The 27,585-nt window shown below is 39.2% G+C and overlaps 1 protein-coding gene across 27 annotated transcripts in view; it reads left to right on the forward strand.

Moving 5' to 3' along the window:
• Dlg2 (discs large MAGUK scaffold protein 2) overlaps positions 1–27,585 on the forward strand; it is a 1,777,227-nt gene that overhangs the window by 1,101,798 nt on the left and 647,844 nt on the right. For 24 of the 27 annotated variants that reach the window (XM_085683002.2, XM_085683004.2, XM_085683006.2 and 21 more), the window contains one exon: positions 25,261–25,314. In XM_085683002.2, the coding sequence (XP_085539128.1) occupies positions 25,261–25,314 (54 nt within the window). Of the gene's footprint in view, positions 1–6,879; positions 7,256–25,260; positions 25,315–27,585 lie in introns of those variants that run through there. The other 3 variants (XM_048435190.3, XM_048435193.3, XM_085683019.2) reach the window with 2 other exon arrangements.

The following is a 27,585-nucleotide window of genomic DNA, read 5'->3' on the forward strand; positions in this document are numbered from 1 at the left end:
GAAGGGATGTGACATGCATGTCTCCCTAGAGCTGAGCATCCCACAGTCTCTTATGTTCTACATCTTCATCAGTTGTGGGTCTCTGTGTTAATCACTGTCAGCTGCAAATGCATCTGTGATGAGGGCTGAGCGATCCACTAGTCTATGGGTAGGACAGTAAATCATTAGGAGTCAGTTTAATATTATATCCAGTTAGCACAGTGGTGTTCAATCTTCCTAACGCTGCAACCCTTTAACACAGTTCCTCATGTTATGGTGACCCCAACCGTACATTTTTTTCATTGCTGCTTCACAACTGCAATTTTGCTACTATTGCGAATCGTAATGCTAGTTTCTGATATGCAGGATATCTGATACATGACTCTTATGGGTCTCATGACCCATTGATTGAGAATCACTTATTTACCAGAATAAGAGTATTAGGTTCTTACCAAGGGTCTAGACTATGACCTGTCTAGTCACTAGTTCTTGCCCTGACAATGGCTCCAGGTACAAGTTTCATCTTACACAGCAGAACATGAAGCCAATCAGAAAACAGTCATTTACGACTATGATGTTCAAGCCACATTCGCACCAGTGGCTATGTCCTGCCATGTCAGTCTTTAATGTAGCTCACAGGACTCATAGCTGGGTGAGACTAGTAGATATTTTTTCTACTCCAGTAATACATAGTACTACACAGTACTTTCCAGCACTTCAAAAGCAAGCCAGTAGGAGCAAAACATCCTCCTTGGTTTCTCCATGACCCATGATTCAAGGGTTTAATATCTTCAACAGTGGAAGTTTATCCTTAGGTTATGGAAAATAATCACTATCACTGATATTGACATGTTATATCCAAGGGTCTACAGGACCCCTTTGGTCAAAAATTTCAAAAGAGTAACCCATTCCTGGTACTGGAAGTTTTATTTGTTAGTCTCTGGTGTCCTGATAGGATTACTCATTTACAGGACAGTTCCATTAATACCTACATATACATGTATATGTAGTTCACTTACCATTTTAACCTAGTATAATCATGAGCACCTAAGTCCATCAAAATGGGGTCACTCTCTTTTAAATTGGAGAAAGCAGCTTAAATGTCAGCTTCTTGAATGCACAAAGCAATGGCCAAATAGGCAATAGATTGTTGTAAATGCATAGGACCCTGTGTAAATATATTAAAATATGGTTCAATTAATACTAACAATTTAATCAAATCTGTAAGAAATGCCTTCTCAGATACTGTACTGTAGCTTGCTACATAATGAATTTAATCATTATGAAAAATGAATCAATAATTATCAGAATAATTACTGATTATTAGTTAAATATATATTGAGCCAAAAGAAAAGAAGTAGCATTAATCATCTAATTAAGGTTTACTAAATAAATTAAATTAGTTTTGCAGAAGTCAATAGCACATACTACATATTATGTATCAGAGTTGCTTAAGTTTTCCAGGTATTAAGTCAATGAGTCCTCAACCCTCTTTTGAGGTAAGAGCTAGGACGGTCTCTAACACTAGTGGGAACTTAGTCCAGTTCACTTAGCTCACAGGTGGTGAAGCGGGTTACCTAACTCTCGTGAGCTTGTTTCTCCATCTGTAAATTAGAAGTGGGGTGTGCTGTAAAGTAGATTTTAGATGAAGAAATTACGGGCTATGTTCTTATTCTTTCAGTGTTATCATTAACGTCACCATTGCACGGATAGAGATTCCGATAGTACTACAGAACAACCAGAGATTTTTAATTGGTAACTTCAGCACAGTTTGCTATCTTCTGGAAAGAGAGACCCAGGTTCTATGCCATTCAGACTTCCACATCGCAGGATATAGCTCTGCTAAATTTGAGGCCACTGGGAAGTGCTTCGTTAGGAGTAAAATGGGAGCATTGAAGATAAGAATGTATTTTTATATCCATACATTATGACTGCAAGATACTTGAGGTGCTGTTGGGTGAGTAATTAAAGATTGCCAAAGCAAAATGATTGAGCCAAGAGAGCCTTTGCTCCCCTTCCTGCTGGAAGACCATTGTTCCTTAAACCTCTCTCTCCCTACCACCTTTTCTAAAGTACAAGGTTAAAATACAAGATGGGAACATGAAATGATTAAAAACTGTCACTGAGGATAAAAACTAAGGAGTGTAAGGCTTTATAATGGTTCCAAGAACTTTTAAAGAAAAAAAATTAAAATACCCTCAGCAAGGCACTATTTGATAAGTTTTGACATACATAACGATTTATGCAAGATAGTGATTTTTATCCATCACTCCCAAATTTCCCTTCACAATTCCTCTGCTCACCTTCCTCCTGTACCCGCTCTATTCCCATTCCCAGGCAACTACCGTTCTTCATTCTGTTATCCCTGATAAGAGTGTTGTGTTAATAGGTTCATTCAGCGTGTACCCTTGGTTTATTTTGAGATACGTCCATTTTGTTGTATGCATCAATAGCTCAGTCCTTCTTGTTACACCGTGTGAGTATAACACAAATGGTTTCTCTGCTATCCTTTGGGGAAGTTGTCCATTTTGAGAGTATTAGAAGTAAAATAAGTATAGATAAAATACTTATCTATACTTAGAAGTAAAATAAGTATAGTATAAAAACCTGACTGCTAGGTGCATTTATTCCTCTTGGTTAAATGCCTTCTAAGAGTCTTATCTTAACTTATAGAGTAGGATTACATTTAGATTTTCAAATGACCACTGAACTATAATGAAGGGCTTATATCTGTAGAGTCTCACAGTATATGAGGATTCCAAACATCTATATCTTAACTCAGTGTGTGCTACCTTTAGCTGTTTCACTGGGTGTGCCACAGTGCCTCACTATGAATTTAGTTAGCTTGCATAATAATTTCCTCTCTTGTTCACCTCCCCATGCATATTTGATACTTATATATCTACAAGGTTGATTTTTATTGATTGTCTTTCTATTTTGCATTTTGCGTTCTCTTTCTATGTCATAGACATGTCCATCATTAAATATGTGCATTCAGTGGCTTATCTGTTTCTTTTTTCCATCTATTGAAAACATGTTCTTCTCCCACATAACATATCTCGATTCCAGTTTTCACTCCCTCTGCTCCTCCCAGCTACTCCCCATCTCCTCTCCCATCGGAGTCCACTGGTTTATGGTCTCTCATTAGAAAATAACAGGGGCTTTTAAGCAATAATAATAAATTACAACAAAATAAAATATAGTAAGATAAAACAAAAACTGTCCCATCAAAGTTGGACAAGACAAACAAACAGAAGGAAAAGAGCCCAAGAGAAGGCATACAAATCAGAGACCACTCGTTTGTACACTCAGAAATCCCATAAAAACACTAAACCAAGAGCCATAGTATAGACACTGAGGACTCCATGCATTTCCATGCAAGTCCTTCCTATGGAGCTTCAGTCATAGTGGGTTCGTGTGATCTTTGCTAATGTTGATTTGAAGAGCTTTGTTTACTTGGTGTCCTTCATCCCCTCTGGCTCTAACATTCTTTCTGCTTCATCTTCTGTGGGGTTCCTTGAGATCTGCGGCAGGGGGCCATTTGATGGAGACATTCTATTTAGGGCTGAGTATTCTAATGTCTCTCATTCTCTCCATGATGTCTGGTCATTGTTTGTTCCCCTCTGCTGCAGGGGAAAGCATCTCTGACAACAGCTGAGTAGGGCATTGATCTTTCAGTACAGAAAAATACCAGTTAAAGTTATTTCATTGCTATGTTTCTGTTATTTTGTTGTTTTAGACCAATAGTATGCTTCTTTAACAGTGTTTTCAAATAACAGTAACTCTTAATTTAACCATGTTTGCTTTACCAGTTTGTTCTTTTCTTATGGATTATGCTTTGGGTGTTATACCTAACCCATAGTCTTAGTAACTTTCTTTTATAGTTCTATTTGGACACTGTGTTTACACTTTGCATGCAGGTGTATAAGCCCTTTGAATAAAAATACATAGATTAAAGTTTGTTATTTTACATATTGGATAATCAATATTTCAAGCATCATTATCTTCAAAAGCTTGCCTTGCCTCCACTGAATAGCTCTGTGTCTTTGCTGAAAATCCTCTGTCTGCAGTTCTGTGTATTTAACTTGTTGTTCTTTCCAGACTATTTTGGTCATCAGTGTTTTTTGTTTGCTTGGTTTTGTCTTTGATTTTGTTTTCTTTATCTTCCTCCTCTTCATCTTTTTTTTTCCTTCTGTTTTCATTTTCTTTTTCAAAGGTGTGTGATAACTCCTGGGATTTGGGTTGGGATTGTTTTAAATCTATGATCCAATTTTCAATACATTGTATCATTACTGTAATATACCTTTTAAATTTATTCTTTAAGACTGGACTATAACTTAATATTATAGTCCTTTTTGGCAAGGGAAAGTGTCTAAATTGAATCAGTAATATGTTCTCTCTCTCTCTCTCTCTCTCTCTCTCTCTCTCTCTCTCTGTGTGTGTGTGTGTGTCACACACACACACACACACACCTCTAAAGATTTCAGTGCTTATGGCTTGTATCTTTTTATGACATTTTATCATGATAAAAGTGGCATTTATTTCTTTTTGTCTACTCATAGTGCATAGAATACAGTTGATCTTCTTGTGTTAAGTTTACATCTTGTAGGCTTATTAAAATTGCTTAGACCTTTAAGTAGCTTCCCTTAAGACTTCCTGGGATTTTCTGCCTACATGTTTATATAATCTGTAAGGAAACATGCTTTTAGTTTTCCAATTTTGTTCCTTTCTCTAATTTTTGCTTCTAAGTCATGAATAGATATTAGCTTTTGTAAAATATCCCTTCTGCACTTATCGTGTGGTGAGCAACTATTTGTCTTCTTTCTTTTAAAATCTTAATAAAGAGATTTATATGCTTCATTTTCTGATGCTAAATCATCTTTAAGCTGCCAGTCCAACACCTGCTTGCTCATCAAACATTGCCTTTTTTGTGTTCTATTTCTTTCTCAACCTCAGGCGCTAGCCTAGTGCGGCATCTTCGTGAGCCTGTGGTGAGGTCCTGGAGATGTGTTCCTTGATTTGCCATTGCTGTGAGATTAGTTTATGATGCCTGTTCTTTATCGTTGAGATGTTTTAGACTTGTCTTTTGTTTATACCAATCTGTCATCCTACCTCTCCCACTTAAAGTTCCTTAGAAATGGTTTAAACATTTTTGCATGTCCATTTGGTCAAAGGATTATCACAAAGCCTTGCACGCAGGAGATGCCTCATATGGTTGTAAATTAAGTGAATAGATGAGTTAATAGAGATTTGAAGAACATTTTTATGTTTACTTTCTGCAGGAAGATTGTGAATTCTCTAACACTTTTTTTTCACAAAGGTTAAAAAAATGGGATCTTTAAGGAGCTTCTGGTCCAATTATTGATTAGGTCTCTTGAACAAAGGGCATGAATAAAACTCAGTAAGTGGACTCTAAAATAATGATGCTGTTTTGCTCATATGATTTTGGAAGATGACTTTCAAAACAAAAGCATTTATTTTCCAGTCACTTCCGGAGACATTCAGAACACTTACTAGTGAGGGAATATTTTGGGGAAGTTGTGGGCTGGCCAGTCGACGGTGCATGAAGCAGCAGCATGTGGCTGGGGCAGATGGGAGTGGATAAGGGCAGGAATAAAGGCAGAGGAGGGACTGTGGGTGTGAGCTGAACAGAACGCCATGAATGAGAAGAAGAAAAGGTTGGTTGAATTAATACTAAAAAGCAAACTGCCTAAAGGCAATCGCCATGTGGTGTATACCCACAATGCTGAGGAAAAGCAATCTTCTTACCAATTTTCCCAGGTAGGAAGTCCTGAAGGGTCAGTTGTACCTCCAGATCCTTCTTTTTAAATTATATATATGCATACATGAAATGAGAAGACAGTTTGGGGACTTTTATACTACAAGGACATTAGTGTGCACAAATGCACCATCACCAGGGTACAAAGGTAGAAAAACTAGGTAACCCAAATCATGCAGGTCTTCCAAAAATAATACAGCAGGAATCTTTCATCCGTGCTCTCAGGCTCCTTCCTACACTTATACCTTGCTTTACACTATTTGGGATTTTGATGTCAGTTGAATACACGGTGTACTTATTATGTTATGTATTTTTCTCCACTCACCTTCTCCCTCTCACAGTGCATCCACAAACATTGCCATTGTTGACTGTGAAGTTAGCTTTGAGCATCTGTGTTACTTCCCATCTTGCTATAACTCAGCATTTCTTTCAAAATGCTTTCCCCCTATCTCACCAAACCCTTAGCGACTGCAGGGACTGTGGCAGGCTGCTGTCTTTGGTGAGAGAAAAATCAAAATATAATACAACTTGCAAATCTATTCATATTCTGCATAGTGAGTATTCTAGTCTTTTTGTTGTTAAAAGTACACAGACATATCTCTTTGGAATTAATACATTCTAGCTCTGTGAAGACAGCTCTTAGAACCCAAGAATGCACAGAATCATGGCTGCCCTTACATTGACTCTGTGAATGCTAACTAAAACAAGAAGTAAATATGACTGTTTTCCTATGCATAAGCAGCATGAAGTTCTTCTAACTACTTTTCAGTTCTAAAATATACAGTTGGCCCTACTTGATATCATAAGCTTTCTGACTAGTGAACTTGTGGTGTTGAAAGGCGATAAGCCACTACAGAAGAATTACATCAGTTCTGTCTTAGCTTAGATGAGATTTGGAGAAACTTAAAGACCCTGTACATGTGTTTCTCACATAGCAGACAAGTGCAGGCACCTGCCTAGATACATACACATGTGTACATTATCCATTTGCTGCCATTTTCCTCTCAAATTCTCCCTCTGTACCCTGCCACTGAAAGCTTGTGGTAGAAGAATTTCTCACCGTTCTCTCCCTCCTACTTCTTCCCCCCCCACACACACTTATGGTATGTGCAGTTTTGCCAGACCCATATGAAGACAGGGGAACTCTGATACGATTGCTTCTCACAAGTGTGGGAATGAAAATACTTCCCAATGACAACATCTGCCTCTATTCAAGCCATGCCCAGTTATTCCCCCCAAAGAAACGGTCTGATTAACTTTTTTTCTAAAGTCTTAAGATAGCAGTTTGTGTAGCCGATCTAATTAAGAAGTTTATGTAACAGATCTGCGGGGTTTTTTTTCCTTCTTCAACTGGGTTCTTTGAGCTCAGTTTGAATGTTACCGGCTTTCGATATGCAACGGACGAGTGCTTCCCGAGCTGAGAATTACCAGCTCTTGTGGGATACGATTGCTTCCTTGAAACAATGTGAAGAGGCTATGCAGCATGCATTCATTCCGGTAAGGAAGATGCCTTATTTACTTAGGGATTCTGTATTTCATCTCATTCATTCTTGTCTTTTCATTAGAACAAAAAAAAAAAGGCATTCTGTATATTTAAAGATGTATCCTCTCTGTAGCTCTTGCTCGAATAAATGTGGGTCTGTTTCTCTTTACTTTATATGAATTCTGGATTCTTAATGTGCCCAAACTTTGATCAGTGAAAAAGAGCAATCACGATCCAAATTAATACCACAAGGACAGTAGTCTCTAACAGTGGCATGCACTAAGATTGAAATGTATATCATTGATACTTTTTATACTAATATTTGAGAGTACCAGCAGATTCTAGTTACTGGTTGGTACACAAAATGTACCCAGAGTGGCTTGAATGTCTCGGCCATGTGGTTTTGATAGACGAATTAAAAGCTCATGAGTTAGCTTTCAGTTTTATGCCCTTTGCTGATTTGAATAAACTCCAGGTTGTAGACTCTCTTCAGAGGTGAAATCACTTCTTCAGTACTGGTGCCTTGCATACAGATCTGTAAACATGTCTTATAGAACCAGAGGTGACACAAAATGATGCAATGAAGGAATATTTCTTATTTTAGAGTGTAAAGATAATTTCTTTACTTACAATTTGTCCAGCTAGGGTGTTGAGACTAACGAGGACTGATAGATTGAGGGGACTTGAACAAGGCCTGGAAGAAGTGTGTTAATGTAGTTGGTTCTTTTGATGTAATGTGCTTTGGGAGTTTTGAGATAACAAATGAAGAATGAGAGAACATTCTTCAAAATTAATCCTTATGAAAAATCACAATGAACTTCCCCTATAAACTATATTACTTTTGGCATGGAAACTCAAGAGATGTGCTTCTTTCAACAACTGAAAAATCCAAATATTCTCTAAAGTTCAGGCTGTTCTCAAAGTTCTCATACTGGACGTAATCATGAAGTTCTCTGCAGTTTAGGATCTCCTAAATGTTCTAAAGATTGCCATATTTAAGTTTCACCTAATTGAATTCTGTGTTCTTATGGGATAGCCGTAGGTCCTGAATCTTAACAGCACAAGACACAAAAACTGGTGTCTGGATACTCTCCAGACCATGTGAAGTTATAATGATTTTGTTTTGAACCAGAATCTGTATATTAAGTTTTCTTTTATGTTCATCAAACTCTTCTTTCTTTGTTTTATCAAGAAAAGTTTGATATTCCCTATGAATCTCCAGCATTTTCTCCTTAGGCAACAGTCTCTTAAATGCAATTGCTTTCCCCATTCATTGTTGTTAGTACAAACTTCTAATTTACCATCAAATATATTTAAGTATTTTATTCTTAGTCTTCTGATATTTTGTAATTTCTCAAAGAGAGGTGAGAAGGAATGTTAGAAAATGGAACTAATATTTTCTTATTTTCTGTTCTTCTGCCTTGAACTCTGTAACTGTATAGATTCTTCTCCTCCCAGAATTGAAGCCAGTGCCTGTCACACACCGAGTGCTTACAAAGCATTTGAGGAAAGTCTCATTCAAAATTGGAAATTTCAAGTTGCTTCATGGCATTTTATCAGTAATTTTGCCTGTATTGACCTCATAAAATTATTTCTATCTGAACCAGTGTAGAAAAAAACCAAAAATTCCTTATCTGATTTTTGCAGATAGGATGGTGGCATAGGCAGTTATATCTTTATATGTGGAATATGCTCCTGTGTGGAACAGAACTTCCAGTCAGTTCTGATGGCTGATGGGCTGCTCTGTGTTCTACTCTCATATCTGTTCCCAAATTCTGCTAGTATGCACACACACACCAGCATACCAATTCCATCTTGGTGTGAAGCTACCTGAAAATTCCCAATGTTTCAAATAATCTCTAATGCCTTCGAAGCTTTATTAAATTTATGCCATCACAGTTTATGAAAAAGGAAACTATAACTAGTGTTCAGATAACAAGAGAATACTTTTTAAGTTAAGCCTCCATTTAGATTGGTCAGTTTATTTTGTATCTTAGAAAAGGACTCTGTTCCCAACTCTATGTACTCTATAGGCTTGTGATATGTATTTTATATAGTCATATGTATATTTATACAAATATATTTGCATACACAAATATATATAGAGTTACGCATGACATTCCAGCTTAATGATACCCTTCACTGTTTAGGATCTGTTAAATCCTATGCCAGTTCTATCATAGTAAAAAAGTGGCAGTTTGTTTGACTCAGATAATTGACCCCTTTAAAAAATAATCCTAATAATTTTAAAAGTTAAATATTTCAAAATGAATGTTGTATAGAAAGTATAGATGTATACAGTGTTTCTGATCTTAGGTAAGCTGGCCCGAGCAATTCCCCAACAGGTAAATGCTTTTCCCTGCATGCACCATTAGAGTGTGGATTCTGAGCACATGATGAGAGTGGTCTGGTTCTTAGACGTTCTGCATCATAATTTCACACATGGTGACTGTGCATGGTATTTCAGTCAGTCTAGCTCTGTAGACTAATAGCAACCCTGATTTATAATCTACAACTATAATCTAATCTCCTTCCAGAAGATCATCCCCTAACCAGTGACAATAAACCTGGAGTAGCCAATACCTGTATTATACAACTCAATATAGTCTTATGAGAAAATGGAAACCAAACTGTAACACCCCTCAAATTCAACGCTTGATTCACAAATTAGATCATGGGCTGTAGTGATGAGATAGAAATCAACACAGGTAGGTTCATCTGATAGATCCAACAGCCCTGAATTCAAAATAACAACAAAAGTTTTCCATATCTTTTAGCATTAAGTGCTTGGCCCATGCAAACTAATAAATATTGAATGTAGGGATGAGTGCAGCTCTTCCATGAAATCTTAGTCATTCAGTCTATTATGGGGCAGTGGAGCATCTTCTAGCATCTCTGGGTATCACACAAATCCAAAGCTTTCATGTTCTATTAAAATGACTACGTGGGTTTGTACAATAGCCCCCTAAGTAGGTATTCTTTTTCATAAAGATGCATCTGGTTTTTTATTCACTTATCAGTTTGTTGAGCTCATGTCCATGTTCTGGAGCCCCTGGTATTTGCCAACTTCTGTTCTAGACCCCTTTACAAAGGGACACTGACAGTTCTCTGTGGCACCATCAACTCCTAAGAGGCCTCATGGCCTCTTGACTAAATGGTGCCTACCGTCCCTTCCTTTCGTGTGCAGCATTGTTTTCTCTTTGTGTTGGTAGTCATCAAGTTGGGATTTAGTAAAGTCTTTCAGGCTGTCATTTCACAGGACATTCTTGCATTTCATCTACCCATCTTGCTGCTAGACACGAGGCTTCTGTCAATCAAAGGCAGGTGCAATGGCATTCATTCATGTAGTTCAATATTCTTAGTTCCCAGTTCAAGTTTCTCATCTGGCCTGCCTCATTGCTCCTTCTGTGCCATTAATCTGAAAGGAAATTCAGGGTTTCTCTTAAGCTATTGTGAGAGGCTTTCTGTACGGACTTCCAGAGAACCTTAGTACACTGCCCATTGAGTGACCAGTGACACAGATAAAATACAGAAGGAAAGGAGAGAACCAAGCTGGAGAAAAGATGAACTAGTCAGTTGAGAATTGTTGGCCTCAGAGTGAGATTCAGTCATTCAAGAAGTGACTCACATCCTTCCTACATACCTTCCCACAAGTATGACACTGCGTGGTATTCCTTTGCCCTCTTTTTGAAGCCCCGATGAACAGTGAGTACGGACTCAAGTAAAATGCTCTGTGAGATAACACTGCTATTGCCTCGTCCAAGTTAGAAAGCCAGAGGAACCAGGTTCCTTTTCAAAAGCAAATAGCCAGTAAGTCAAGTAGTACTGGTCTCCTAACACCTATACCTCTTGATTTTATTCTTGCCCTGTTTTTTTTTCAACTTTTGTGTTTTATATTTTAAGTAGTTAGAATGGGTTTCTCCCATGTCCCCATGACCCTTTGAACTGCTCACGTGACAAGTCTATGTGATTCTCATCTCTTCCCATAGTCTACACTGCTAAAAACAGTGCCAAAAACAAGATGTTTGCCAAGTGAATCTGTAGTGACTGATTAATTCACGAGAGTACCAATTTAAGGGCTGATGAGATGAGGAAGAGGAAGTGATCCTTGTCTTGTGTATTCTCAAAATCTGCCTCGTCAGCTCCAGGATGACTTCCTCTGACTGCCGCTGGCTGTCCTTTAGGGGCCTGCTTAGGTTAGCTCTAAATAGCATTTGTTCGGCAATGGCTTCGAGTCCTAGTTCATGGTGTTCCAAGTGTGTTTTGTCCTCTCTGGAGTCTAAATATGACTTGACGCACAATCTTCCATCTTGCTGGATTCATTTTTCTGTTGTATTCTTTGTGCCCTCGCTTCCCATTCTGTTTAACGATACCCCAATTTTCAGTCTAGTGCTTTCTGAGCAATATGAGCAAAGCTATTAAAGGAATTCCTAATAGTAAAGAAGTAAAGAAGGCACTTAATCTACGGAGACATTCAGTTTAAAGTGGGGGACGGCGCTTAGACTAGAAATGACCTGAATAATTACAGCAGGGTAGGACTGTGTGAACTTCTCAAGACCGCTTATAAAATGAGTCACTGCTTTTTTCACTCAAATAAAACAAAAACAAATACAACAAAAACCATCTCTTTTCTCCCCATCAGGTCCGTACTTTGCATCCTCATTATCTGAATTATATATTCATATATTGTGGAATTCACACACACAGTGATACCAGATGCAGAATGCCTTTGCTATATTCCAGTTTTGCTAATTTTGTACAGAGTTTTTATTAACTCATCAGTTCCAGGCTATTAGTGCAGATAGATGGTATCGTCCAACAGATCAAATCTGTACTCAGCCATCCCCACCCGCCTTACACGCTGTGGAAACTGCAAAATCAGAACTCTAAAAGTATTTGCTACAGCAAAACAAGTAACTAAGTTGTTCAGAGTTAACCAGAGAAACTTCGTCCAATAGTAAAACAGAATTAAAGTTGAGTGCATCAAAACTTGTCTTGAGCTCGTACTATGATAGGGCACTCTTAATGCCCCAAGTTTTAGTTAAATGTTTCTATTTTAGGGGAGAGATGCTCAAAAACAATGGCATTTGTCTTTATTTTTTAATTAATGAAAGCAGAAAAAAATATTTGTTTAAGGTGGACACACTCAGATGACGTTAGAGATCCAGTGACACACTCCAACACACACACACACACACACACACACACACACACACACACACACACACACACACACACGAATCTATCTTTGGGGTCCTGCCCAGAACGAAGAGTTTCAATAGACAGCAAAAGATGTGTATAGTGAATCAGTCTAACCAAGATGTGGTCCTCTGCCACCACTGTTTCAGATTCAAGCGCTCCTTCAAAGTCACTATGCCTGTGTGGTCATCTGACAAACGATAAATCTTTTTGAGGGAGATGACTTCTTCTTCTGGGTGCCTATGAGGCTGCAAACTTCTCTTAGGAGATTCCTGGGAATTCTTTGGTTTTTCTTTTTCATTCCTTTTTTTCAATCGTCTCCTAGCCAAAGAGAGTATAAATGTCTGTTTAGAAAATATGCATTACCATCAGAGAGGTTAACTACATTTCCATACTTTTTGTTTTAAAACCTCACTCTTGTTGAAACTTGTCTGCATCTAAAACAGATCTAATAAACAATACAAGTAGAAACCAGGGTGAGGACACATTCAGCTGGTGTCAGGTACTGTGCGTAAGAACCATTTCTCCTTAACCTCTCAACTTTTCAGTGCTGTTGGAAGGGCTGGCGTGAGCAACTCCATTTTGTCAGTTTGAGACTGGGTCTCCCTATGATACCTAAGCTTGCCTTAACTTAAAATCTTCTTCCCTAGTTTCCAGTGTGCTGAGATTATAAGCATTTCTCATTTTTTAGCTGTATAGAAATTAAAACTTTACCAATGTTATTAGTGGGCCTTTTGTGGCACAGCTGGGACTACTGGCAAAACTTGTCTCCCTTACATTGTCTTTCTTGTTACAACTTTCAAAAAAAGCATAAATTCAATTAGTTTCATTACCAAAATCTGAAATGGCTGGAATCAAAAATATTTCAATAGCTTGAACTCCACTAAAGTCTGTCTAGTGTACTGCTTTTCCCTGATTTAGGGTTTTGCCTAGGCATGGGACCTAGGTCTAACCTTTGTTCTACAGCTTGATAGCTTAGGTAATTTACTCAGTCTCTGACCCTCAGTTTTATCATATATAAATCTAGGTGCTATGTTGTTGTAGGATTCCTTGAGGTTTCCTGCAATGTGAGTTAAACCCTGAGGATGGGTTCTAACCAAATAATGTTCTCAGTCAAAGTTGCCACAATTCTTATGAATGCTGTTGAAGTTTCAGTATTGTCCCAAAGTAACGCCAGTTCTCACAAGTTACATAATGTGTTCATATAAGATCCCAATGGCTTTCATAATAATTCATAGATTGACTAAATAACATTATTCTATTTAAATGTGACTAGAAATTTCAGAGATTAATTGAATCTAATAATTGCATCATAAAAGTGGGCTGTCTTAAATTCCTGTCTGATGATTACTATTGGAAACTATTTGTATTGACTCTTTAATAATATTCAAAATGAACCTCCACTTCCCATGGCATGAATTATGGTCTCCCCCACATTTCCCTGGGAAGCTAAGGCAGATACGGGACTAGGAACTGGTTGGCATTTCAGATCTAGAGATTTGTAGTCTCTTGGCTTGAAGAACAAAGAGTCCATTCCTTATTTAACGACAGTGTACAAGGACATCTGAACAATGTGTTCTGTGCTACCAACAAATGCCAGCAGCATTTAGCAAACCTTTGTTTTCTGAATACTGTCATTCTTTCCTACATATCCTTAATGATTTTCTTCGTTGAGACAGACTACAAGTAGGACATTAATCTTGAAGAGAAACAGAGGCAGGCTAGATTGTTAGGCGTTCAGCATCGTCACAGTTATAAGATGAAAAATAAAACTAAATCCTTTTCTGCCCATTTCCTATTGTCACCCACAGCAAGTGCTGACTTTCAGAAGCAAGCCTTACAAGGCTGCAGGTCTGCCCACTATAGACATGAGCGCATTGTGATCAATAGCAATTACACAGCCGTGAACTCACAATTTCTCCTGTCCCTCATGCAAAAGATTCGTTTCAGGTGTGAAATATTTTACGATTTTCTCCATGACTTCATCTACATGCAGTTTCAAACACTGTATGATTTAGGATTAAATTATGATTATTAAGAGTGAAAGGAAGACAGTGGTTTTTTTTTTTTCCTGGAATTGGAACTTAGAAAACATGGAGAAAAGCAAGTCAAGAAGAAAGTACCCTGCTTCTCTTCAAACACTTACAGTGCTTCCATAAAGAAAGATTCTTTTCACTTCTGATTTTGCTTTTGTTGTCAGTGTCAGGAATAGAATTCAGGTCCTGGTGACTACTAGGCAATACTCTCTCACTGAACTACATCTCTAGCCCTTCTATATTGTACTCTTGAGGCCACAGTTAACATGTTTACAAGGAAACATACAGACTATGAGCACAAAATAAGAGAATCATCTCGAAGGAACATTCTCTAAGACAAACAATACCTTACCCATGAGTCAGTTTATCAGACACCTATTTATATCACTCACCCTTATCTCATTAAACTTCTATATTTCATTCGAGCTAATTTTTCTTAAGAACGATGTGGAAAGATGGTAATAGCAGAGCAAGAAGTTATTTCCCAGCAGGAAGGATTGTACATCCTGTGCCAGGCCGCCTCCACTCCCCAGGGCTTCCCAATAGGGTAAAATTTATGATGAATGAAATCACGTCCTTGATGAGATGCACCTTTAGAGGTCAGCCACTGTACTTTTTATCGTTCAACTATATAAATAAATCCAGAGGCTCACTGAATTACCTTTTATTCTGAGGTATGAAAGTTGTTGTTTACAAAGTTGGTACCTCCAGGCTCCGATTCTTATCATCCTTACACTAGGGACATAATTCCTTACCTATACCATGGTCATTCCCCGGGAGATAGGGCATTTGGAGTTTGATAGGCAAGGAAGAACTACTGGAGATATTAGGTTGACTCTATTTTAAATATCTTGAAACATTTTTGCATCTAAAATAGGTGTTTATGGAGTAAAACAGAAAATATAAATTCATTGTAAGATAAAGCACAAGATACAAAATGAGTGTATAGTTTAAGGTGGATCTCAGCATTGAAAATGTTGTAGATGTAAGCCTGTTTTTTTCCAAGATTTTTGAGTCCCTTGCTTTTCTTCAAATCCCATGTTTTCTCCAAAACCTCTAATTTCTTATGTATGGTGGGATGGTAACACTGGGCAGATGTTACTGCAAGCAGCTGCCTACTGTTTTCCAAGCATAGCAGTTTGAGTGGACGATGATGGATGTTGAGCCAAGATGAGTAATCATCATCTCTACTGGTTATTAGTGCAGTGGCCTTGGACAAGTGATGAGGGAGGCCAGCTTCCCACCTAACTTATCTACAGATGGAACAGAACTGGAGGACACAATTCTTCAGGTGGTAATGAGGGGCAGAGAAAGTGAGCCCACACAAGCATATGGTCAGAATTAGGGTGTTTCTGCTGAGATTTCCCCTTGATTGGCCTATGGGCATGTCAATGAAGCATTGTCTTGATAAGTGTTAATTTTTAAAGGAGGGCCCAGCTAGTAAGAAAGGTAGCAACCGAAAACAGCATTGCTCTGTGGTCTCTGACTCAGTGCCTGCTTGAACTCCTGCCTTGACTTCCCTCAACAACGAACTCTAACCTGTAAGATGAAACAAACCCTTTCCTCCACAAGTTTCTTTTGGTCATTTTCACAGTTTAGAACAGTGGAGTAGGGAATCCAGCAGTGCAGTACAACAGCTTTCCACTGAAGGAAGATATTGCCTGCCCTACCTCTTTCACTGGTCCTGTGCTTCTGGGGGCTAACTCATAAATCTTCATCTTGCTTTTATTCTAGTTCCATGTTAAAGCCATTGAACTTTAATCTTTTTTCAATAGGATGATAATGAAATGTAATGAAACAAGGGTTTTACCCACCCAACAGTTGCAATTTTGCAAAGAAATTATGAGTATCATATATGAACAAATTTTTTACCAAAGCCTGTTAACAAGAATGATTAGTGATGGGTGACCTTGGTATTCTACTGTACCTACCTGGGAAGAGATCACTTCATTTGCAAACATACCTACGTCAGATTGGCCTGTGGGCATGTCTATGAAGCATTGTCTTGATAAGCGTTAATTTTTAGAGGAGGGCCCAGCTAGTAAGAAAGGTAGCAACAGAAAACAGCATTGTACCATGGTCTCTGACTCAGTGCCTGCTTGAACTCCTGCCTTGACTTCCCTCAACAACAAACTCTAACCTGTAAGATGAAAAAAAACCCTTTCCTCCACAAGTTTCTCTTGGTCATGGTGCTTTTTAAATTTTTTTTATCGATTTTATTGAGCTATACATTTTTCTCTGCTCCCCGCCCTTCCTCTCCCCTCCCCTTCTACCCTCTCCCCTCCCCTTCTACCCTCTCCCATGATCCCCAGCCTCCCAATTTACTCAGGTGATCTTATCTTCACATGTAGATTAGATCCATGTATGTCTCTCTTGGTGTCCTTATTGTTGTCTAGGTTCTCTGGAACTGTGAATTGTAGACTGGTTTTCTTTGCTTTATGTCTAAAGCCACTTATGAGTGAGTACATGTGATAATTGTCTTTCTCAATCTGGGTTATCTCACTCAATATGATGCTTCCTAGATCCATCCAAATGTCATTATTTTTTTCTGCTGTGTAGTATTCCATTGTGTAAATGTACCATATTTTCCTTATCCATTCTTTGGTTGAGGGGCATTTAGGTTGTTTCCGTCAGAGAAATGCTAATCACAACAACTCTGAGATTCCATCTTACACCTGTAAGAATGGCCAAGATCTAAAAAACTAATGACAACTTATGCTGGAGAGGATGTGGCGTAAAGGGAACACTCCTGCATTGCTGGTGGGAGTGTAAACCGGTACAGCCACTTTGAATATCAGTACAGAAACTTCCCAGAAAATTAGAGACCAAGCAAATACCAGTATCATATTTCATACCATATGTAAAGTGTTCATACATATTTGATAATTAATTCTCTACAGGAAGGTTTGATATCTTTCTTTTCCCAGCCAAGAACTGGAGAAATTACTTCATAACATTTTTTCTTACCCATTAGAATAAAATAATGTTCTTTTTTATTGTTAAGGAAGTTTGTGGTGCTCAGAAATATAATCCTGGAGAATCATGAGCTTCAGGACACCTTGGGCAATATACTAAGAACTTGTCTCCAAAAGCCAAATAGTGGATGGATGAATGAATAAATTAAGAATTGGGGGTATTCAAAAGGAGTTGTTTCAGAGTTGAATTTGCTCAAGTGAAAAACATGCTTCTGGTAATCCATTTTCCTGTTTTTTGAACTAGGTTGATGGCAAAGGAGGTAGGTTGCCATCCATAGGTTTTTTTAGGGTTAAGGGGGGCATCTAAGATCTTGGCCTCTTCATCCATTAACCTGTAGTGAAATCCAACTTGCTATGTTCTTTGGTACCTGGGCGTTCCCTTACCCACTCTCCGTGCCTCAGTGTCCTGTGCTGTGAGGGGCATGCTCCAGTCACTTCAGGTTGAGCACAGACCAAGTGATGAGAATGCACTGGTGAATTTGGTAGTGCTGACTTACCACTGGGTTGAATGGGCACCGCACCTACCTGGTTGGTATTGTGGAGAAGGGAACATGAGACAACAATATTTTAAAAAGCAAAAGCTAAATCCAGTAATAACATTACCTTCCGTTTATAGGACTCAATTTGGCTTCACAGGCTTTATTTTTTTCACCTCGCTTCTTGAGAAATAGGTTAACTAGAAAATAGCATTGTCCCACTTTTTAAAGCAGAAGTTTGCAGTAGATTAGGGGACCTAGAAACCTTGTGAGAATTGGGAAAAATGAATCTCAGTCAGAATGGAGAGAAACTTCACTTTAGAGTATGAAAGAGAAACTCCTAACTTTCCAGCCCAAGAAAGAAGATGAGGAGAAAAAAGAAAGAAAGAAAGAAAGAAAGAAAGAAAGAAAGAAAGAAAGAAAGAAAGAAAGAAAGAAAAGAATGAAGGAAGGGAAAGGGAAAGAGGAGTTCTTTCAATCTGCTTAACGAAAGTCAAGCAGATCAGTGAGGAAATTGGTTTGCTCCTGGGTTCTGATGCCAGAAAGACATGGCTGGGAACCTCTCATGGATCTTCTTAGATTTATGACCTTAAGCAAATTAGCTAGTCAACTTTGGCTTCTTTCCTTCTCTGATTCTCCCTGACCTCACACATACTGCTCTCCTTTCTCCTCCCTATTCCCTTACTCCACCTTCCCCTGTCATCTTGTCACCTAACTTCCCTCTCTTTCACTTCCTGTCCCCTGTCTTCCCTTCCTGCCTCCTCCCTTTCCTGATTTTCTATATCTTTTCGGTGGTGGCAATATCATTTCATTTAATTACTACTGCAAAGTTAAGTGCACTGATTTATCTTAAAGTGTCATCATTGATGCATAATATATCTCACCAAAGATATTACTACTATGGTTATTTTGTATTATAACTGTAGCCTCGGCTCTTAAGTAATTATGAGACCTGAAGCAAGTCACTTTTCTTTATTCTATTTGTAAAATTAAATAATAAAATTGCATGCATCTCCATTGTAAGAAGAAATAATAGATTCGTAGGTGGACTGGACTGAAGTAAGTGGGGATGGGAACCAAAGGGGCCAAGTTGGGGGGAGGGGAGGAGGGAGAGAGTACTGGGAGAGATGACTGGAATTTGGGGTGTTTGGTGGGTGATGTGGAAAGCTGAGACAATAGAAACTCCCTGGAATCTATAAGGGTGACTCTAGTGAAGACTCCTAGAAATGGGGAATGCACAGCCTGAACTGTCCATCTTCCATAACCAGGCAAGGCTTCCAGTGGTGGGATTAAGACAACAATTTCACCACAAAAACTTCAACCTACAGCTTGTCCTGCCTGCAAGATGCATTGGGGTAAATGTGGCACAAAACTGTGGAAGTGGCCAAGTGGAAGTGTGGAGTGGCTGCTTCAACTTGAGGTCCATGCCATGAGAGGGAGTCCACGCCTGACACTGCCGGGATGGCCAGGAACCAGAGGCTGAATACCCCAGAGACCTGGAATAGAACCAAACGGGACTGGTCAACAACAACAAGCACAGCAACAAATTAATGAGGCAATTCCTAATGATATTCTGCTATAGTCATAGACCAGAACCTAGTGCAGTCATCATTAGAGAGGCTTCATCTAGCATTTAATGGGAGTAGACTCAGAGACCCAACTAAACATCAGGCGGAACTTGGAGAACCCTATGGAAGAGGAATAGGAAGAACTGGAGGAGTCAGAGAAGTCAAGGACACCACAAGAACAGTGCCCACAGAATCAATTCTCCAGGCCTCCTCGGGGCCCACAGTGACAGAAGTAACAATTAGAGTGCCCATATGGGTCTGAGCTAGTTGTTCTGCATATATATATATTATGATGGTGTGGCTTAGTGTTCGTGTGGAACTCCTAACCGTAGGAGTAGGGGTTGCCTCTGACTCTTCTGCCTGCTCTTGGCAACCCTTCTCCTCCTACTGGGTTGCCTTATTCAACTTTGATATGGGGGTGTGTGCCTAGATTTATTGTCACTTGTTATGCTGTGCTCAATATTGATATCCTTGGGAGACTTGCTCTTTTCTAAAGGGAAATGAGGGAGGAGTGGAAGTGGGAAAAAGGGAGGTGGGTGAGGGACTTGGATGAGTGGAGAGAAGGGAAACTGTGGTTGGATATAATATATGAAAGAAGAATAAATACCAGAACAAAAATTAAAATAAAGAAAATGAAGAAAAAAGAAGAGAAGCATTCCTTATCTCGGTTTAAAAATTCTTGTTTTCCCACATATAAATTGCATCTGGTTATTCCCCTCTCATTGTGTTATGTGGTGATTTAATAAGCTGATTTATATGAACTAGGTGCCATATTAGTGCTTGTGGAATTGTTAGCCTCCCTCTCTTAAAGAGCAAGAGGCTAGATATGGCTGAGTGGTGGTGCTGGAATGCTTCAACTGATGGTAATTATAGGTTCCAAACACTTCCTTCAACTGGGAGTAGAAACCGGAGAATTTTCAGGGGTGTGGGGATCAAGTCCAGCAGACTGTGGAGAAGTAAGGAGGAGGAAGAGAAAGTTTTCATCTCAAAAGAGAACACAACTACAATTTAGGGGAAAAGATTTCTCTTTTCAAGCATTCCTCTTTCCATATAGGCCAGCTAAATGGAGGGTCTTAGGAAAATCTAACACAAAACATAGCACCTTAAGTATCAATCCGTGGCATATCCCGTCCAGTCCTCAATACTGAGGTCTTATTTCAGACCTGACAGAATATACAATATTCTCCTGGATCAAACAGTAATCAAACTGTGCCTCATTATGCTGGCAGCCTCTACAGATCATGAAACTAAAGGTTAGCTAACAGGGTAACTAGCAGCAGTGAGTGACAGCCAGATGATGGGTAACCGGAAGTTCAGAGGTTTATAAATTTCAGGGAAATCTCGCGAGCGCACGTGAGTGCACATACTCTCTCTTTCTTTCTTTATCTCTCTTTCACACACACACACACACACACACACACACACACAGAGAGAGAGAGAGAGAGAGAGACAGACACACACACACACACACACACCAATAGCCTCCATTTGGTTTCAAGTTATCACACCATGGCTTATGTTAAGGTCATTTTAGGGACTATGCCCTTGCCAGTCCTCATTCGGGAGTCTTGTCCTGAAAGACTGAGAAGACAATCAAGATGCCAGGCCAGAACAGCAGCTCATATTCTGGACATATTTTTGCCTCCTTCTTAACTTGGCAATTGCTTGCCTTCAATATTCATGCTCTGGCTAGGCTGAAATGCTTACAAAGTTTCTCATGCTGCAAATCTTACTGTTGAAGATAGTTAGTTAGTCTAGTTAGTGAGATAACTGTTTTCTGCTTTTCTATGTTTCATCTTGAAATGTTAGAATAGGCCTGGATTCGATCTTTGACCTTGTGCACCCCACACTTCCAGGGATTAGCTCCCTGACATCCAAAATGGTCTCCAGAAACTGTACTCCCTACCAAAACCTTGTTTGAGAAAATTTCTTCCCTGTAGGGAGTCTGAAACTACCTGCTTACTTACATCAGATATATTTCACAGAACTGGCAATTAGCAACATCCAAGTGTAGACAGCATCAAGGATGAGCACCATTGTGTTAGCATGTTCTATGTCAATTAGACCAAAGCTAGAGTTGTTGACGATGACAGAGTTGCAGGCGAGAAAATGCCTCCATAGAATCATGCTGTAGACAAGCGTGTAGAACATTTTCTTAATTAGTGGCTGATATGGGAGGGCCCGACCCATGACTGGTTGGGCTCGCCCTGGGTTGGTGGTCTTGTGTTCTGTTTAAACGAGGCTGAGTAAGCCATAGGTAACAAACTAATAAGCTGTGATCTTCCATGGCCTCTGCACCCACGGCTGCCTCCTGGTTCCAGTCCTGTTTAAGTTTCTGTCCCGACTTCCTTCAACAATAAACAGGGGTGTGGAAGTGTATTCAAATAAACCCTTTACTCCCCGAGCTGCCTTGAGCATGGTGCTTTATCCCAGCAGTGGCAGCGCTGACCAGGACCGTCATGAACTCTGGCAAGCATACTTTCGCTGTGTTGACTTCCTTATGAATGTGGTTCTCTTTGTGACAAGTCCAGCTTTTCTTTTACTGGTGAAAGCAATGTAGCCACCATAATTCTGGAATGCTTGGGTAGCGTGTGAAACACAGTGACAGAAAGGAAGCTGCAGTGGATGAATCAGTTTGATCTAATAATTCACAGTTTAGCTTCTGATTCTCTGTGATTGGCTTCATCTTTTCCTGCTGTAAACTGGCTTTCTCCACATGCGAGAGAATGCAAAGACAAGGGAAAACCACTTGCCCTTTACTGTTCAGGTCATCCATGAAAGGCTGCTCTTGTTAATCTCTTAAAGTTTTAAAAGGCCTGCCTAGGTTTAAATAAACACCAGGCTTAAACCCACCGATGAGAAGAAAATGATTTTTCTCTCTCCAGATTTGTTATGAGTCTCCTTCCAGTGCGTGGAAATTAAGCATATGGGAACGGGAGGCTGGAGTGTGTTGAGTCACGGGTTTGATTGATGGGTTCAATTAAGGAGGATATCTACTATGAAATAAGTGTGTCTATGTGGGGGAGTGTGGAAAAGAAACTTAGAGGGAACCATCAACTCAACCAGGGTACTGATTTCTAAAACTCAGAAACCCAACCACATCAATCCAGGCTTGACTTCTGACCCTTGCCAAAGTCAACAGGGAAACAGAAGCCGAAATGAAAAAATGTTTTGTGAGTGACTCAGATATTAGCATGGGGGCAGACTGGTATCTTGGAAATGCCTGGTATAGCTTGTAATGATATATGATGCTTTTCCTCGAGCCTTTGTCTGTACTTTACAGTTACATTCAGTCATCAGTTCCTAAGTAGGACTGGGTGTGTAGCCTGGTGGTAGGGGACACTTCTCTGGGTAAAGACATGGTTTTTATATTTGACACTACACGATTAATAATAGTCATAATAAAATTCTTGTTTTCTTCTGTATATACAATTCAAATAGAGAATTCTAGAGTAGTATATAATCTTTGTTAATTTTTAAATATAGAATCTTCTTGCAAAGACCAAATTTGCATGTGGGAAATGGAAAGTGGCATAAACGGAAAGTTATAGATAACAGTGCATAGGAAGTGGGTTCTCAAATTTATTCATGTAGCATAAAATGTAACCTATAACAGAAAATAATTAAATAAAAGCCCCAGATCAGGTCGTGTAAATTTAGTAATCAATGCTACGCTTGGTAACAAAGACCAGGTGTGCTAGGTAGGCAGTTTTCAATTGACGTGAAGATATGAGACAAGGCTCTTTTGTGGATCATAGGAACCAAATAAAAAGCATAGAGGATTCATCAGCTTGCTCTCAATATCTAGTCTGCAAAACTGTGAGGCATCCCTTCATCCAAGTAGCCTTTGCCTTGTCTGTTTCTCCTGTGATGCTCTAGAATAGAGATCTTAGATGCTTTGTGATAGAGTCACCAAAGCGCCAGCATTTGGTAGCTGCTTAGTGGGAAACAGTGACTTTTTGATACCCTAATAAGTCAGTGTTTGCAATTCAGTTCTCATTTTGCCTTAACTTTAGTTTTCTCATCTTTACACGGGTATAGTAGTAATGCTGTCTTATAAGTATGGAAGTATGTCTTTCTGGGAATTAAATGTGAATGTGTTATCAGTACTCATACATAAATTTATATATATATATATATGTCTATTAATATATATATTTATATAAAATCTTTAATAGGCAATGACATTGTTATAACTACAAACTACCATAGCACTGAGAGCTCTGAAGTTTGAGTAGATTACCAGCCATCACATATATGAGAGTGTGTGTATTTATAATACTTAGGAACACTTAGAAATATTTGGCATTAATCCTGAAATGCAGTCTATAAAGTGTATTCAAATTCACATCCTCATTTGATCTTTCACATTTTTTAACGTGATGACTGTTATTTCTGCCCCACAGAGGTGAATGAGCCAGAGAGTCCTAACACAGGGGTACAACTCCAAGAAGTTGTGTAGTCCCCAGAGCATTTGGTGGGGAAGTTGCTAAGCCAATGTTGAGCCCGTGTCTCTGAATCAGAAGCTCTTTCCCGTACAAAAAGCTATTTACAGATGGCATTTTTAGGTTTGCATATATGTGATCCACCTTGCCCCAAAGTCTCTATTCATCCACAAGATATTTACTGATAGTAACACACCATGATCCGGTTGACCTGCTGTGTAAACATACACATCACATTTATGCTCACCAATCCTGGTCTTCTAAGCTGAGAAACATAATTTTGTCATGGAAAGCCCACCGCAATGCCTTAAAAAAATTTGTTACGATTCCACTGGCAAAGACTGACATTAGAAATGCTGTTAACTCCATTAACTCCAGAGGGCACAGCTAATGAAATGTCCCAAAAGTTGAGCACTTGCCAAGATACCGTGTCACGTAGGACAGCTCTCAATTAATCATGATGAGGGCATTTCCACTATCTAAATGAAATCTGTAATTCGGAATGGAGATTAAAGATCCTCTGGGGAATGATGGAAAGGTTGATGTGAACATTCTACAAACTTGAAAATAGAGATAGGTCTACTCAATATTCATGAAGTCGGATTGTTGACGCAAATAGATTGCCATCTCTTATATTCTAATGGGTAGTCTTGTAGCTCTCCTATATCAGTCTTCACAGGCTCCCTTCAGCTTTAAAGGGGACTGCTGGAAAATGCACAAATGGTTTTGGAAAAGGAAGCTTACCATATCAAATATGATTTTCTGGAATCTCTGATTTTTTAATTTTTTGTCTAGTATTCATGATCCTAGATACATAAATGTAAAATAATGATGCAACATATGTAGTAAACAAATGTTAGTAAGTGAACCTTTCCTGCATTAGGTAAGTATACTGTCATATGGCAGTTTAAATATTGGCTGAGATTTGATTGTGCTTACTTGAGAGAAAAATCAAATTTCTTCAGCAAATTCATTTTTTCAGGGAAATGGCACACTTCAACTTCTGCCCAATTTAATAGGCATTCCTACCTCTTCTAAAGCACAGACCCTACTGCTGTTGTGTACAATTAAAGAGAAAATTGATGTGATTTCTGCAAGTGCTTAATTTACTTTATTAAGCTTTGTAAAGAGGTACTCGAAGTACGGGGACATGCGGGGACATGCGAAAACTCAGTCTTCCTGTTTCAGTCTCCAACATCTGCCCAGAGCAGGTACCAGACCTCAGGAAATGCTTGTGGGTTTCTTTGTTAAACATGGTTGCAGAATTGGTCTCTAGACAGATTATTGGTTATTTAATCTCTTTTCTCTTCCTTTTTTTAGGCTAGCCCTGCTCCTATAATTGTCAACACAGATACTTTGGACACTATTCCTTATGTAAGTACCACTTTTATTTGCTTTATTTTAAAAGTCTGGTAACACCCAATGAGCTAAATTTAACAGTCACTGTGTAATTAGTTCTAGTCAACCCAGACACTATGATAAAATGATATACATAATTAGTTTTGTGAACTTTGTTTTGATATTTCCTGAACCTTGGCTTGGAAACAAATGTTTCTCTTTTTTGTTTGTATTTTGTAAAGCAGAGTGGTCAGTCATGTGGAGGGAGAGAAAGTATAGACAAGTCTGTTAAAATACTGTTTGTGTGCTATGTGCTCAGCTGGAAAAGGATTGAAATGCTAGTAGTAGGCATGGCAAACATCACTGTGTTTCTGCCTCAACAAACATTCAGATCAATTTCCATTGCAGAGCCCGCAACCGAGTTAATCAATAAATGGTGGATAAATTATTTGTGGCTCCCGATAAAAACCAGAGGGGAAATTTTACAGATGGCGTTTTCTGTAATAATATATTCAGATGTGTGAAAATGTGAAGTATGACTTAGTAGGAGCCCCAGTGGAGATGAAATAACAGGATGCGAACAGCCTGAACACAGGAGCATAACCACTATGGTGGCCAAAGACTTGAAGGAGAGAGTCTAGATCCCGAGACTGGCAGTAGACTCAATGTGAGAGGATGGTTGACGTGATTGTGGATTTCTGGGAGTACTTTGAGCTGGCAGATGTAGGAGTGATGGTGACCAGGGACTGAAAGATAGCCATCTATCCTGGCAAAGAGACAGTATGGAGTAAGGAAGAGGAACCAGTGGAATAAGTGACAGGAACAGATTTCTGGTTTTTAAGTGTGCAAAACATGTAGCAGCAATGGCGCAAAGCTGGTATTTGGTACCCACCAGATGTTCTCAGACTCAGAGCCCAACCCTATGTGCCTGGAGCCACCAAGCAAATCCTAGACACAAGTGGAGCAGGGGACTATGGGGAATACAAAGTACACGGCCTTCTAAGGAGGACAACAGCTACTTGGGGCCGCTTTGCCAATTTACGTCATTTTGCAAGAGATGTTGGAAATATACATCTTTATGTAAGTATTTTTAATTCCTAGAGACAACTATTAATAATTTCCGAGGCTTAAACAGCACATTGCAAAGTTTGCCTTGTTCATAGGCCGCCTTTTGGGAACTACAACCCTCACAAACCGAAGGTCCCAAACAGGTCCCACAAGCCAGGATTTGGATGCAAGGGAATGCCACGCCAGAACTGGGATCCAATGCTGGGACTTGATTACAGAACTCCTGACTCACCTGGGACTCGGGGTCAGCACGGAAAGAGCTGCAGTCTTGGCTTAATGCTGAACCACCTGAAGTTTTGAACTAGCTCAAATCTTCCTACACAAGAATAGTGGATTGAGGGGGGGGGGATGTGTTTAAACTCTCTGGCATGAATCAAGCAGTCTTAGAAAGTTAGGGCTCTGAAGAGGAGGTGAAGTACTATGTTAAAGTCGCTTGGTGACTGCTACGTTTTTGATCATTCCTTCTACCTTCTCACAAATACCTAGCATTGTGGTACGTAGTTAACAAATGGATACAATTTAGTTCTCCTAACAAATGAAGGATGATCTATAAATTTTTATATTTTAAAAATTGGGAAAGGGAATCTTAAGGAGGTTCAGTAGCTCACTGAAGTATTCTGAGCAATGAGAAGAACAATAAATAAACTTAAATGCCCTTACTATCGTTTAAAGATTTTTCAACTCACACCTTGATGCTCCTTGTGTGTCTTCCCCGCTTCCCTCTCTGACAGTAATCCTCTCAACTTCAGAACAAAGCTTGCTTACATCACCCCATTACATACCCCCAAAGTAATGGGAATTTTCCTAAAGAGAGCTTGCCACAGAAGCTCCAACTTTCCGCAGGATAGGGATCAATATATTAAAGAGTTTAATATTATAAACAAACATGTTTGACATAAAATATTTGACAAAGCCGGAAAGTAGTTTGCTAACAGAAAAGTAATATTCTCGCCACCTTTCTGTTGCTAGCATAAAACACCAAAGACAAGATGGGAAGGAGGGGAGTTGTTTGCCTTACACAGTGAAGACCACAGTCTATCACTGAAAGAATTCAGAGCAGGGCAGAAGTTGAATCAGAAACCATGGAGGAATGCTGTTTCCTCACTGGCTTTCACTGGCTCCCCAGTTCATGGTCGGCTAACTTTCTTAAACAGCTTAGGTCTGTCTGCCTAGGCTGGTCCCTTCACGTCCATCAGCAGTCAAGACAATTCCCTACAGTCCTGGCCACAGGCCAGTCTG

This window comes from Myodes glareolus, chromosome 24 (assembly GCF_982192425.1).
Source record: "Myodes glareolus chromosome 24, mMyoGla1.1, whole genome shotgun sequence".
Taxonomy (NCBI): domain Eukaryota; kingdom Metazoa; phylum Chordata; class Mammalia; order Rodentia; family Cricetidae; genus Myodes; species Myodes glareolus.